The 15,122-nt window shown below is 39.9% G+C and overlaps 1 protein-coding gene across 11 annotated transcripts in view; it reads right to left on the bottom strand.

Annotated features, from left to right (window-relative positions):
- Positions 1–14,501, bottom strand: part of Zdbf2 (zinc finger DBF-type containing 2) — a 45,226-nt gene extending 30,725 nt beyond the window's left edge. For 5 of the 11 annotated variants that reach the window (XM_074071553.1, XM_074071554.1, XM_074071551.1 and 2 more), the window contains exons 1-4: positions 14,244–14,501; positions 9,958–10,011; positions 9,225–9,297; positions 5,943–6,047 (exon numbers count right to left, since the gene is read on the bottom strand). Coding sequence is in view for 6 of the 11 variants with exons in the window: in XM_074071550.1 (XP_073927651.1) it covers positions 5,943–6,002 (60 nt within the window). In the remaining 5 variants the exon portion in view is untranslated. Of the gene's footprint in view, positions 1–5,942; positions 6,048–9,224; positions 9,298–9,957; positions 10,012–10,149; positions 10,638–10,663; positions 11,024–13,294; positions 13,975–14,051; positions 14,189–14,243 lie in introns of those variants that run through there. The other 6 variants (XM_074071550.1, XM_074071545.1, XM_020181151.2 and 3 more) reach the window with 5 other exon arrangements.
- Between the last annotated feature and the right edge of the window lie 621 nt (positions 14,502–15,122).

The raw sequence follows: 15,122 nt of genomic DNA, 5'->3' as shown, positions 1-15,122 counted from the left end.
ACAAAGGATCCCTGTGAATAGTAATATGCCAATACACTGGAAAACCCAGAAGAAAATGTATTTTTCCACACATTTAACCCATCAAAGTTGAACCATGATGAAACAGAAAGCCTCAAAAAATAAGAGGGAACAAGACTGGATCAGAAAAGCTCAGGACCAGATAGACTCACTCACTAAGGAAATTCACCAACTCTTTATAAAGAACTTAACACCATGTCTTCCCAAACTACTCCAAAGCTGAAAGTAAGAGAACCCTTCCAAACCCATTTTACAAGGCCAGCATCATCCTGATACCAAAACCAAACAAGGACACATCAAATTTAAAGAAAACTATAGACCATATCCCTGGTGAGCACAAATGCAAAAGTTCTGAACAAAATGCTAACACATTAAATCCAACAGCACATAAAATAAGATTATACACCATGATCAGGTGAGCATTTTCTAGAGACACAAAGATGGTTCAACATATGCAAACTGATAAACACAATACCATCAACAGAACAAAGGCTAAAAAACTTATCATCTCAATAGATGTACCAAAAGCATTTCATAAAACTCACCATCTCTTCATGATTAAAAGCCCTCAAAACAAAAAAAAAGGTATGAAAAGAACATATTTCCACATAATAAGGGCTATATATTACAAACGTACAGCCTGTATAATACTGAATGAGGAAAATCTGAAATGTTTCTTCGATAATCAGGAACGAAACAAGGGTATCAACATCTACATTCTTATTCACCGTTCTTCCAATAACAGATTTATTGGAAGTCTTAACCAGAGCACTAAGATAAGAAATAAGAGGCATCTCAATAGGAACAGAAGCGGTCAAATTATCCCAGTTTACAATGGACTAATTATATAAACAGAAAAATCTAAAGACTCCACCAAAGTACAGTTAGACTAAAAAACAACTTCAGTAAAGTTATAGGATACAAAAACCAACCTATCAACATATAAAAATCAGTCATTTTTTCAAAATTGCAGTTGGATATACTGACATTCAGGAAGCCAAGGCCAGCTTGGGAAACACAATGAGTTCAAGGCCAGCCTGGTGCATAATGGGACCCTATCTCAAAAAAAATTGTCGAAAAGCAAGCTCATTCAAAATGGCTAAAATTAAAAAATAATACCTAGAAATGCATTTAACCAAAACACTAATGATTCCTACAATGAAAATTATAAATACATAAGAACATTGTGAAGAGGACACAAAAAATTAAAATATCTCATGTTCATGAATTGGAAAATTAATATTCAATGCAATTCCTATCAAAATGCCAATGACACTCTTCACAGAACTAGAAAAAGCAAGCATAAAACTTGTATGGAACCACGAAAGACCCTGAATAGTCAAAGCAATCCTGAGCAAAAAGAACAAAGGTGAATGCATTACAATATTCAACTTTAAAACATACTAAAAAGCTACAGTAACCAAAACAGCATGGTACTGACATAAAAACAGACACATAGACCAAAGGAATAAAAAAAAAACAAACCCAGAAATAATCTACATCCTTACAACAGAGAGCAGACAGGATACACACTACTGGAGAAAGGGAAGTCTCTCCTGTAATAGGCACTGGGAAACTAAATATCGATGTGCAGGAGAATGAAACCAGACGTCTATTGCTTACCATGTACAAAAGTCAACTCAAAATGAATCAGACTTAAATGTAAGGCCTGACACTATTAAACTATTAGAAGAAAACATAAGGGAACTGCTTCAAAACATTGGTCTGAGAAAAGATTTTTTGGATATCATCTCAAAAGCAAAAACTGACAAACAGCATTACCTCAAACTAAAATGCTTCTATACTGCAAGAGAAATAATCAAAGAGTGAAAGGCCAGATGCCGTGGCTCATACCTGTAATCCTAGTTACTTGAGAGGAAAAGATTGGGAGGATCATATTTCAAGGACAGCCCAAGCAAAAAGTTAGAGACCACATCTCAACACATAAGCTGGACATGGTGGTTTCATGCCTGCAATACCAGCTACCAAGGAGGCACTGGTAGGACGACTGTGGTGCCAAGCTGGCTAGGGCAAAAAGCAAGAGCCTATCTAAAAGATAATCTAAAGCCAAAAGGACTGGAGGCATAGATCAAGTGGCAAAGCACTTGCCTAGCAAATGTATAAATTTGAACTCCAGTCTCCACGCCCCCACCAAAAAAAAAAAAAAAGCATGGCTGGAGATGTAGCTCAGCCATAGAGTACCTGCATAGCATGTGCAAGGCCCTGGGTTTGATCCCCAGCACCACAAACCCCAGCACTACCAAAGAGAGAAGGGGGATGGAGGGAGAAAGGGAGGGAGGGAAGTACGGAAACAACCTAAAATTTCTGCAAATTATTCATCTGACAAGGGAATAATTTTCAGCATACATAAGGGACTCAAACAGCAACAGCAAAAAAATGTAATAATTTGGTTTAAAAATGGGCAAATAACCTGAATAAACATTTTCAAAAGAGGATATGAAAGTGACAAGCAACTATATGACAAGATGCTCAGCATCACTAATCATCAGGAAAACCTAACTCAAAAACCACAGTGAGATGTCTTGACACATCCTTCACTTCAGTAAGAATGGCTACTATCAGAAAGATAAGGACAGGGGCTGTAGGTCGGGCCCAAATGTTTAGCAAGCAAAAGTCCTGAGTTCAAACCCTGGATTCCCTCCTCCTGCCAAAAAAAAAGACAAAGACAAAAAATAAGGAGAACTCTTATATAGTATTGGTGGGAATGTAAATTAGTATAGCCACAATGCAAAAACAGTACAGAAAACTGAAATTGAAAAAAATAGAAATAGAACTCTACCATGTGATTGCGCAATCCCACTGCCAGGTATATATCCAAAGGAAATAAAATCAGTATATGAAAGAGACATCCGTGCTCCCATGTTTATTGTAGCACCATTCACAATGGTTAAGAAACAGCATCAACCTAGGTATCCACAGATGGATGAATGGAAAAAGAAAATGCGATATATACACAGATGGATAGATACCTAGATAGATAGGTAGATATGAATATAAATATATATACATATACATAATGGAATACATATGTAATATTCCATTTTTAATGGAATGTATATATATTATTCCATTATATGTACGCACATATACACACAAATAATGGAATTTATTTAGCCTAAGAAAGAATGAAATTCTGTGTTTGCAATAACATACATGGGACTGACTAGAGGGTATCATGTTAAGTGAAATAAGTGGCACAGAAAAAACAAATACTACATGATCTAACTTACACGTAGAAACTAAAAAATACATCTTGTAAAAGTGGCAAGTAGAATACTGATTATCATCAGAGCCTGAGAAGGGGATGGGGTGGAGAGAGAACAGTGAACAAGTACTGGAGTGTAGTTGGATAGGCAGAGTAACTTCTGTTCTACATGCACAACAGGATAACTATGGTTGACAACAACTTATTGTGTATTTCAAAACAGACAGCAGAGAGGACTTTGTTCCAAATATAAAGAAATGATAAATTTCTGAGGCAAGAGATATGACAAATACCACAATCTGACCGTTATGCATTGCATACATGTACTGAAATGTCACATGGTACCCAATAAATATACACAATTACTATGTTGATTAAAAATGTATTTTCAAAAATACTGTATGGCACTAGCATTAAGTTAGATATATAGACCAATGGAATAGAATCGAGAGTAAAGAAATAAACCCTTACATTCATAGTCAATTGATTTTCAACAGCTATCAAGACAATTCAATAGAGAAAAGATAGCCTTTTCAACAAATGGTGTGGAGATTACTGGATATCACAAGCAGAAGAATAAAATTGGACCCCTACCTCATTCCATAAACAAAAATTAACTCAAAATGGACAAAAGACCTAACAGTAAGAGCAACTATAAAGTCTTACTGGAAAACATAGGAATAAATCTTCATGACCTTGATTAGATAATCCTCTGGCATCAAGAACCCAAGAAACAAAAGGGGAAAAAAACACACAAATTCAGCTGGGCATAGTGGCTCACACCTGTAATTCCAGGACTCAGGAGGCTTAGACAGGAGGGTTGCCAAATTTGAGACCACCTGGGCTCCATAGTGAGACCTCAAGGAAAATTTTTAAATTTGCTATCATTGAATTTATCTATTCTTTTTCTTTTTTCGACACAGGGTCTCACTGTGCAGGCCAGGCTAGCATAGAACTCATGATCTTCCTGCCTCAACCTTCTTGACTGCTGGGATTACAGGCATGAGCCACTACACAGAATTTGCACATCAAATCATACTATTGAGAAAGTAGAAAGAAAACCCAGAGAACGGGGAGAAAGTATTTGCAAATCATGTAACCAATAAGTAGCTGGTACCTGAAATACATAAAGGCTTACAACTCAACAATAAAAAGACAAACTCATTTAAAAAAATAGGCACCTGATTTGAATAGGCATTCATCCAAAGACACACAGATGACCAATAAGCACATGAACACATGCTCGATGACACTGGGAGATGTAAATCAAAGTCACAATGAACTATCACTTCACATTCACTATCATGACTATAATCTTTCTTTTTTTTAAAGGTAAGTACTGGCAAGGATGAGGAGAAATTGGAATCCTCATGCATTGCTGGTGGTGACACAAAATAGTAGAGCCACTTTGGAAAACAGTGAGGCAGTTCCTCAAAAAAAAATAAAATTAAGCAGTTACCATATGCCCCAACAACTCCACTCCCACATATACACCCCAAGAAAACTGAAAACGTACGTCCACACAAAAACTTATACACAAATACTCATAGCAGCAATATTCATGGTAGCCAAAAAAAGTAAAAACAACCTAAACATCCATCAATTATTGAATGAACAAACAAAATATGGTATTATCTTTATAATGGAGTATTATTCAGCCATAAAAAAGAATGGAGTAATAATACATGCTATGATGAATGATAATCTTATACTAAATGAAAGCCAGACACAGAAAGTCACAAAGTATATGATTCCATTTATATAAAATACCCATAATCATCAAATCTATTCAGACAGAAAGAAATTAGTGGTTGCCAGGGGTGAGGGATAGAAGGGAATACAGAATGTCTGCTTAATCCATACAGGGTTTCCTTTTAAGGTGATGAAAATGCTCTGGGATTAGACAGTACACCACTCTGTGCACACACTAAAGATCTCTGAATTTCAAGCTTTGAAAGGGTCATGCTTATGGTGTAAAAATTATACTGCAATAAAAAACAAGTTTGAAAGAACCACCATACCAATTATTCTCCCCAACGTAGCAAGAATGATCCTTTTAAAGCACAAGTTAGAGGATTTAATTCCTGGGCTCGGAACACTGAGATGGCTTCGTACCTCACTTGGAATAAAACTTGGTCCTTGCCTTAACCTACAGGGTTTTATGGAAATCTCCTCAGTCTATCACTTCACACCCACCTCACCATTTCTACTGTGGTCACACTGGCCTCCTGGCTGTTGGTTAGTGTGACGACATTCTTCTGCCACAGAAGAATCTGTCCTTGCTCTTCCTTTCCTCTATCTGGAAACTTTTCCCTATACATGCACACCTGGCACCAAACTCCAAACATCAATTTAAATATCACTTTTTTAAAAGACCTTACCTGGCCACCTTACTTAAAAATAGCACTCCCTTCCCTGCTTTATTTTCCTCATGAAATTGATCACAATTACGTACTAACATTGTATGACTACTTATTTTCTGTCTTACTGTACTAGAATGTAAGCTCTGTGAAAAAAGAAACTTGATTTTGTTCACAGTCATATATATTCCTAGAATCTTAACCAGTATCTGCAAACTAGTGAGTTTTTAAAATAATCTGTTCAATGAATGAGTCAATGAATTCAATTGAATGTGAAAGAACAGAAATTGACAACTAAGCTCCTTTGAGGTATTATCGCATCAGTGGGAACCTCTCACCTGTTCCAGGTTAGCATACTGCACACGGCAATAGCTGCAATATCCTTGTCTCTTCTGCATCTTGAGTAACCAAAGTCAGATGGCTACTCTCCTCCAATACTCACACTGCAAAAAATCATAACAATTTCTTACTATCATGACAAAAATTACTCAAAAACATACTGTTCTTCATTTGTATTTTGAGATAGTCTGGAACCTGCTATGTAGCCCAGGCTGACCTTGAACTTGTAATCCTCTTGCCTCAGCCTCCCAAATTCAGGCATTATAGATGTATGTCAACACACCCAGCTTCCTTGCACTCCTATTTCTAATAGTAGTTAAGAAAAATACATATTTGAAGATCTAGATGACTAAATTTCTTATTAATTCTCTAATAACACCAGTTACTAGGAATTGGTTCAGTAACAAATAATACACACAGTATTCACATTGTAAAGAGAATTTTTAAAATTTTTTATTAGGATATTTGTTGTGGGGGGATTCATGGAGGCAATTCCAATCACGCTTGTATTATACATTAGTTACATCGCCCCCATGGTCTCTTCCCCTCAACCCTCTCCCCACCCCACTTAAAGCAATTGCAAGCAGTTCTTTGTTCTATTTCATATAGGTATATAAAGTCCATCTACCATGTATCCTCACCTTAATCTCCTTCATTCACTCTCCTACACACATACACTGTACCTATTTTATAGTTCTTTCATTATTAATGTTTAAGTTGATATTCCAAGAAGTTTCTCAGTATATCCCCACTGTGGGTACACTTTAGTCTGGTCCATTCCACCCCTTCCATAGCTCTTCCTTACCCCTTTACTTGCCATCCTCCCATTTTTCAACAGCTTTCAATGAACATATCCTTACATCCTCTACTTCACAGCTGTAATGTTTTATGATATTACTGCTTCTCTATCATTCTCTTTTCCTTTCCCTCTTTCCCCAAGCTCCATACTGAGGTTTGAACTCAGGGCTTCATAATTGATAGACTGGTGCTCTACCACCTGAGCCACTCCACCAGCCCTTCTGTGTTGGATTTTTTTCAAGATAGGATCTCACTTTTTTTTTGCCAGAGGCTGGCTTTGAACCTCACTCTTCCTGATCTCTGCTCCCAAGTAGATAGGATTACAGGAGTGAGCCACCAGCGCCCCAGCCAAGGCAGATTACTTTTAAGATATATTATATTTACTGTACTCTTATAGGGTACCTTAATTTTCCCCCAGGTTTCCATTCAAAATTCCACATTATGTGAACTCTCAGTGTTATATATAATGATATCTAATTCTCTATTATGGTGACAGTAAATGTAACACATGGCAGTTTGTAATAAACTCACAAAAGAGGTAACATTTTTGGATAATTTTGGCAGTTTGTAATAAACTCACAAAAGAGGTAACATTTTTGGATAATTTATCCAACAAAGTTGCTAAAAATCTGAATAATTAAATTAACCTCTAAAACACAAACCTTCCTCTTATGACAATTATATAAACCAAATAAACATTAAGATTTTTTTTTCCTATCAGTGCTTTGAGATTTCTCAGCAAATAGTTTCCACTCACCTAAAAACTGTAATCCTTCAACCTCATATACTGCAGTACTTCCCACACCAGACTGAATGCTAAAATCGTTCCTTAATATTCTGAGTTAAGTGTGCTAGTAAGAGTGGCTCAAACATGATAAAAGCTTTAGCACACAAGGGAGGGGTGAGGATAGGTAAGACACCTAAAAAACTAGCTAGCATTTGTTGCCCTTAATGCAGAGAAACTAAAGCAGATACCTTAAAGCAACTGAGGCCAATAGGAAAAGGGGACCAGGAACTAGAGAAAAGGTTAGATCAAAAAGAATTAACCTAGAAGGTAACACCCACGCACAGGAAATCAATGTGAGTCAATGCCCTGTATAGCTATCCTTATCTCAACCAGCAAAATCCCTTGTTCCTTCCTATTATTGCTTATACTCTCTCTACAACAAAATTAGAGATAAGGGCAAAATAGTTTCTGCGGGGTATTGAGGGGGGGAGCGGGAGGGGGTGGAGTGGGTGGTAAGGGAGGGGGTGGGGGCAAGGGGGAGAAATGAACCAAGCCTTGTATGCACATATGAATAATAAAAGAAAAATGAAAAAAAAAAAAAAAAAAAAAAAAAAAGGTGGTAGTAATGAAGTAAAGAGAGTGGGAACCTTAAGACTATGAGGAAGAAATCAGTAAGAGGGCATAGTGCTATAGAAGGGCATTTTGGGGGCCCATGGGATTCTGAAGACCTTGCTCCAATGTGTTAGGGTAAGAAAGTTATGAGACTTGCAGGTCTGGATTCTAGAAATTATTTATTATTGCCATAACCTTTAAATAAAAATTGCATTTTGAACCTTCAAAAAAAAAAAGAGTGGCTCAAGTGGTAGAGCGCCTGCCTAGCAAGCATGAGGCCTGGTGTTCAAACCCCAATCCCACCAAAAAAAAAGTTAGTGGAGCTAAGTATAAGCCTAGGATTCAGAATTTTAAAAATTCCTCAGGTAATTTTGATAAACAGCTAATTTATTAGCTGACACAATGTATATAGAGTTATGCATATTTTAAGGAAAAAAACCTTCATTCAATTCAGTGTTCTTGCTGGTTTGTCAAACTAAAGTTTTACTTTCTGTTTGTTTTTTATTTTTGGTGGGACTGGGGTTTGAATTCAGTCTCACACCTGCTAGGCTCCTGAGCCACATCTCCCAGCCCTTTTGCCTTAGTTATTTTTCAGACAGGGTCTTGCTTTTGCCCAGAGCTGGCTCAAATAGGGAGCCTTCTACCTATACCTCCTTTTTAGCTAGAATTCAAAGTATGAAGTAGATACAAACTACAGGAGCAGCTTGTTTGTTGAAATGGTGGTCTCACTAACTTTTTGCCTAGGCCAGTCTTGAACCATCCTTCTGATCTCTACCTCCTAAGTTTTTAATTCTATTTTAAACATTCTTGTCTATTGGAAAATATGTAACAGAATCACTCTAAAATGTGTTATGAGTATTTTTTCTGTTTTGGTTTTTTTTTTTTTTTTTAAATAGGGTCTCCCTATGTAGCCCAGGTTGGTCTCAAAACTCCTGATCTTCCTACTTCAGCTTTCCAAGCACTAGGATTACAGGTATGCACCACCATACCTGGCTCTGTTATGTGAGTACTTCTAGATAAGATTATTCTGCAACAGAAAAAGCTTCATTAAAATTAATGAGTGGAAAATGAAATCACATCTTAAAACCAAAAAGATGAAAATACAAAAGCTTCTTCAAGTCAAAATTCCATTATAACTACTTACCTATTTTTATTGAGAACCTTTATTTTTCTGACTTCCCACACTTATGGGGAAAATAAATCAATTAAACCAGCATCTGAAATATACATTGAAATTAATTAAAATTTGGTCTTTTTCCTATTAATTTAGATTTCATTTATTACTGTGAAGGCATAAAATGAGATAAATCTTGTAAATCATACAGATAAGGAAACTTTTAGGCTAAGAGAACCCTAGAGCTTAAACCTACACTTTAAAAATCATAACTTTTACATAACATAAAATTACATAACAGACTTTTTAAGAGATTTATTGAAAACAGTTAAAACATTCACTGAATGAAAATGAGTATAACATCACATGCACAAAAAATACTCTTATGTCCTATAAGCCCTAAGGCATCATTACCTGCCATTTCCATCATCCTTCATGCCATGACAATAAATTACAACAAATCAGAAGCTCAGCTGGTATTTTTAACAATACACATGCCAGAACCTCACCTGAAACGTGCCAATATGCCCAGTGTACAGGGAGGGAGAGCCCGTACACATGCATATTATGCACAACTAAAATACTCCAAGGTAGATTCTAAGTTATCACTTCTTATGAACTATTAAAATTCTTTCTTATTAACAAGATCATTTCTTTAGAGTCTGGGATTATATTACTTTGCATGACTGAATCAATGGGTCTTTAAAACTCTGATTTCCACTAGAACCAGATTTTTTTTCTTATAAAGTAACAAATGACTTACCTTGAGCAGAAAAAAGGCAGGTATTTCATCAGGTATATTAGCGTTGGCAAACATCTGTAAATTGAAATACGTTTTTAAAATGTTGAGTCCCACAAGTGTCGATAACTGACCCAACAAGCATCCCCACATCATAGTGAACTTTGAAAAGTGTAAACACACTCATGTTTTCAAATAACAGAAGAAAACACTAACTTTTGAACACAAAGCGCTTCAAGTGCTATCACTCACTGAACTTCACAACATGACTTCCTAAGTGTTCTGGAGCAGAGCGAGTGATGGGCCATCTAACCCACCATCATACACTTCTGATCTCTGGGTTCCAGGAGCAGTAGCTGTAAAGAAACATAAGGCGCAAGTGTGCCTCTAGTCAAGGTTAAGGACAAAGCTGCTATCGCTCGCACTGAACGGGCTTCAGGAAAAACTTTTAAGAAATACATTTGTAAAACTAAGATGGGTCCTGGATAACGACTCAACTCTCAAATATTCCGTTAGTTTTAATGAAAAAGACTGCGAATTCCTTTACTATGTACCTGAATCAATGGACAATTCAGCAGAATGACCAGTCTTTATTCTTAATTCCTCTGCTTTGTTGTGGGCAAAGTGTTCACCCTGCTCAGGACCACAGGTTTAAAAAAATTCCAACACTTGGGCTCATCAGAGCCAGTGACGGCGTTGTTTAATCAAAGCACACCTACTAAGCACCTACCCTGCGCAGAGTTCTGCTTTGAGGTACAGACAAAGGTGAGACAAGCCTTCTTATCATCTCCTCAGAAAAGGAAAATCAATGCAAGGTTGAAGCGGTGCCTGAATAAAAACGAGTGCTGGCTCAGGGTACACCTCAGGGGTTCAGCATGAGGTAGCTGGACAACTAACACCACAAAAAATAAAATAAGAGCAACAGTCAATTACAAAGTTTAGCTTTAGCAGGAGTGGCCAGGGATGTCAAAAATGGGTAATGTATGATGGGCTGGAACATGGCAGCACCTGCCCAGCAAATTCCAGTACTGCCCACTCCCCCCAAAAAAATGTGTGTACGGTTTTTAAACTGTATTTTTGGAAAACTGGAAGGATTCACTTTAAGAAAAGGCCGGGGGGGGCGGGGGGGAAAAAAGAAAGGCCAGGAAAAGATTCCAAGCAACAAACATAAGTACAAAAGCACAGGTACATTTGGAGACAGTAAATTAACATGCTCAACTGAATCTAAGTTTTCATTTCAGAATTTTAGGGGCAGTAAAACAAAAAAGGTAAGCTGAGTTTTGACATGGCAGGATTCAAAAACAGACTAAAGAATTAAGACACACTTTAGAATGTGTATTTTTTTATTTTTGGAAAGAGATATTCCAACAGTACTTAAAATTCTAGAACAATGGCTCCCTCCTATTCAAAGGAGCCTTTCAAATGGTAAGGAATCTAACCGTTAAACTACTCAGCACCGTTTCCCAGGATACTGGAGAATTCGTTAATACTCAAAATGTCCAAATTGAAAAAGTCAGTATACCTTAAAGCATAAGTCTCTTTAAGACTTGTAAATAGAAAACACACATTTTATTTTTTCCCTTCAAAATAACTTCTATTGATTTTTATTACAAAAGCAAAACAGGTTTATTGTAGAATTATAAAAATAAAAATCATCTATAAGCCCACCACTCCCAATCAACATGTGTCATATAGCCTTTGTTCTAAACACATTTTTACAGAAAATGGAATGTACTGTACATTCTGTTCCCAGTTTCCCTGAGCCATGGGGTGAGGACATTTACATCCCACTGTATATAATTCCAAATCAGAATGCCTAACGAGTGCGTTGCATTTTATCAACGTAAGATGAAATCCCTCATTTGATAGGAACCAGCGGTTGTAAGATAATTTTTTAAATATATACACACTAAATATAATTTACACACACATAACCTTAATATTTTAACTTAAAACATGTAACTCGTGTGTAAGGCTGGATTGGCGTTTTTGCTTCATTGGTTTGGAAGGGGTTTTGGTTCTGGTTTTGTAACAAAGTAGAATTCCAAGTTATTTTTTTCCCAATAGCCATATCATAATTTATCCTCAACAAGTTTCCCTTTTTATTACTCTAAAACAGAGCAAGAACCTGAAGACATTTTCAAATCTGAGAGAATTATTAATGCTTAAAATTTTTCCCAACCTCTTAACAGTTGTCCTAAACACTTAAAGCTTTTGCAACAAAAGCCTATGGGAATCCAAAGCATTCCATTTATTTTCCATAAAAATTGCACTATTTTTAAAATGACAACATTCACACTCCTATTTCATTAGTTTTTGTAACATTTGAAATTGTATAAACTAACGGGGAAGTGAACAAAGATGTCTGAACTGTTCCCAATGCCTTTTTTTTCTTTAACGGAATGTTTCTTGCACATCTGACATCTGTGCAGGGTAGCGGTCAACACCAATAAAAATACTGTTGAAATAACTTTGGAGTTGCAGTGTGTGTTCCCAAGCTGACTGTGGCATTGAAATAAGAGCAAATAAACTCTAGAATCCTCATAGGAAATATTTTTCAATTGCCTGACAAAAGAGATAGCAACTTAATAGAAAATAAGAAGACAAAAGAAGGATATCTTTTCTTTTTAATAAGACAGCGTGTCATAGCAGCCCACATCTGTAATATCAGCAAGTATTCCTGATGCAAAAGGCTCACGATAAAAGTCCACGGTGTCCCTTTCTCCATAAAGCACTATTAACTAATTTTCACCTTTTCTTTCTTTCTTTTTTTTCCCACCCCTTTGGATTACCCATGCCATGCTGGTTTTCCTGTGTCGATAAGCATCGTGGACACTTCCATTCGGTCTTAATAAAATAGTAATAGCTGACCGTGAACACTTTAATCTGAGTCGGGGACCCAGTAACAGCCTCAAACGCACTATTTTCTCTAAATATCAAACAGCCTTAAAAGATACAAGGAGTGATAATTCCCACTTAACAAATCAGGAAAACTCGGGTTTATGAAGAGGAGGTATATTGTTTCAGGTCTCATACGAATAACCACCTCTCCACTTGTACAAAACGTTTGTGTGTTTTTAGAAATGTTTATTGTTTTAACACTTGATGAAAACAAGTAAGCAGGAACCAAACTGGGTGCATTTAACAGTGTCACTATTTCAAAAGCAACAACAAAAAAAAACAACGGGTAAAAGTAACATTTAGTTTAATCACCTTATTATTCCCATTCTGAGTTTGGATTCGTGACTTGGAATTTATTTAGCATGACACCATAGAAAGCGATGCATTTTATGTTAAAACCCAGCAATATACACAACACAGGCACACATGCGCAGTGAAACCAAGGCTTCCCAAACAATACCTTCCCAACGCGCCTTCTGGCGCTTTCCACGCTCCCTTCTCAGGAGCCACTACAGCAATGTCGCATTCTGGGGCTGCCGCGGGCTGCGGCGTGACCACGCGGCTCGCAGTGATTAGTGACGGCTTCCAGGGAGCCCGGTTGCTATCCGAATCCAGCTCTCTGCAGCCAATGGCCGGGCCGCTGCAGTGCGCGCCACCGTCCCGGGCCAGCTTCCCGTGGCCCTGCACGCCGTGCTGGCCAGCGGGACCGGGAACAGCTCGACGTAGCAACCGAACTATAAGTCTAAGTATTTGCTAAAAAGAAGGGGGCGGCACCCCGAAATTCTGAGTAGGCTCTGAGTGTTGACGGGGTGACGGGTTCTCCACCCCTACGCAGTACACAAGCGCGCTCACATAAACACAAATAAACCCGTAATGGACACTTCTCTTTGGGGACGAAAACCGCGTCCCGGAGTCGGGGCGCTGGATCCCCGAGAGGAGCCTTGAAGAACAAGGAATGACGACGAGGAAATTTGCCCGGATTCACACAACTAACTGTTGCACGACGGCAACAGTCGTCCTTAACGCGAAGAAAACAAAACAAAACAAAACGAATGGTGGCCCGTGTGCGGGGACGGAGAGTGGGGAGGTGGCTCGCGAGCCCACCCCGGGGACGCAGGAGGGACTTGGGGTGCCGGGGCCCTCGACCCGCTCCTCCCCCCAATTCGGCGGCGCGAGGCCGCGTCCACCCCCCCACCCCCGCCTGTCCCCGAGCCCACCTCCGCCGCCACCCGGCCTGGAGCCGCCGCGGGTGCGAGAGCGCGGAAGAGAGGGAGCCGGGGCCCCGCCAGCCGTCCGCCGTCCCCCCGGGATGAGAGGGCGCAGGGTGCCCTGCTGGGACACAGCAGGCCCCGCCCGCAGGCGTCGCCCGGCCGCGCGCCGCCCCGGCCCGCCCCCACCGCGGCTCTCACCTCCTCCGAGGCCGCCTGGATTCCTTCCGGGCCGCGGTGGAGCCCGCGGCCGGCCTGGGCGCTCGTCCTCCTCCTTCCTCCGCCGCTTCCCAAGCCGTCGCGAGCGCCACGGAGCCGGACACTGGAGTCCACGTCCACCCCTACCCCGGCCACGCCTGCTCGGAGAGGAGCGGGAGCGGCCGAGCCCGGAGCGCGTCTCGCCAGACGCGGGCTCCGAGTCACGACTGGGCTCTGGCTGGTGTCGGCTGGCGACGGCACCGCAGCCCCGCTGCAGGTTTGACGTCAGGGAAGGTGCGAAAACAGGGCCCCTCTGACGCACGAGCGCGGCGCCGCCCCCCGCCCCCCGGCCGCCCACCCGGCCGCCCGCCCGCCCGCCCGCTCGCTCGCTCGCGCGCCTGAGCCCCTTCCTCCCCGTCTTAAAGCGGACACTGCCTGCTGGCCAGGGCCCCGCGCTCAGGCTCGGCACCGCGCTCCTGCAGCGACCCAAAGGACTTAGGCTCAAAGCGCGGCCAGGTCGCCCTTGGACAGATGAAACAAAAATGGCCAAACAAAAAAAAAATGGCTCTCCGGTTCAAAGCGACACGCGAACGCGGAAAAGAAAGAGGGGGCACAAGGGGTTAATGGAGGCCCCGCTCCCCTGGGTATCCGCAGTGAGGTGCGTTGCACAAATGCAGCTTTTTAATGAGCACTTACTCAATGCTAGGCACTGTTAATTAAGGTTGATCTATATTTCATTTCATTTCAGAGTGATTGAGAAATGAACCCTAGGATCCCCTTTTCCTAAACGCTCCTTTAAGGTTAGGTATTCGAAGCCCTACACTGCACACGAAAGGGTTACGAATATTAACAAATATCCATCTGTCATTCAATTACAGTCAC

Source organism: Castor canadensis, chromosome 4 (assembly GCF_047511655.1).
Source record: "Castor canadensis chromosome 4, mCasCan1.hap1v2, whole genome shotgun sequence".
Lineage (NCBI taxonomy): Eukaryota > Metazoa > Chordata > Mammalia > Rodentia > Castoridae > Castor > Castor canadensis.
The sequence above is the reverse complement of the archived record's forward strand: the minus strand, read 5'-3'. Positions and strand labels throughout refer to the sequence as shown.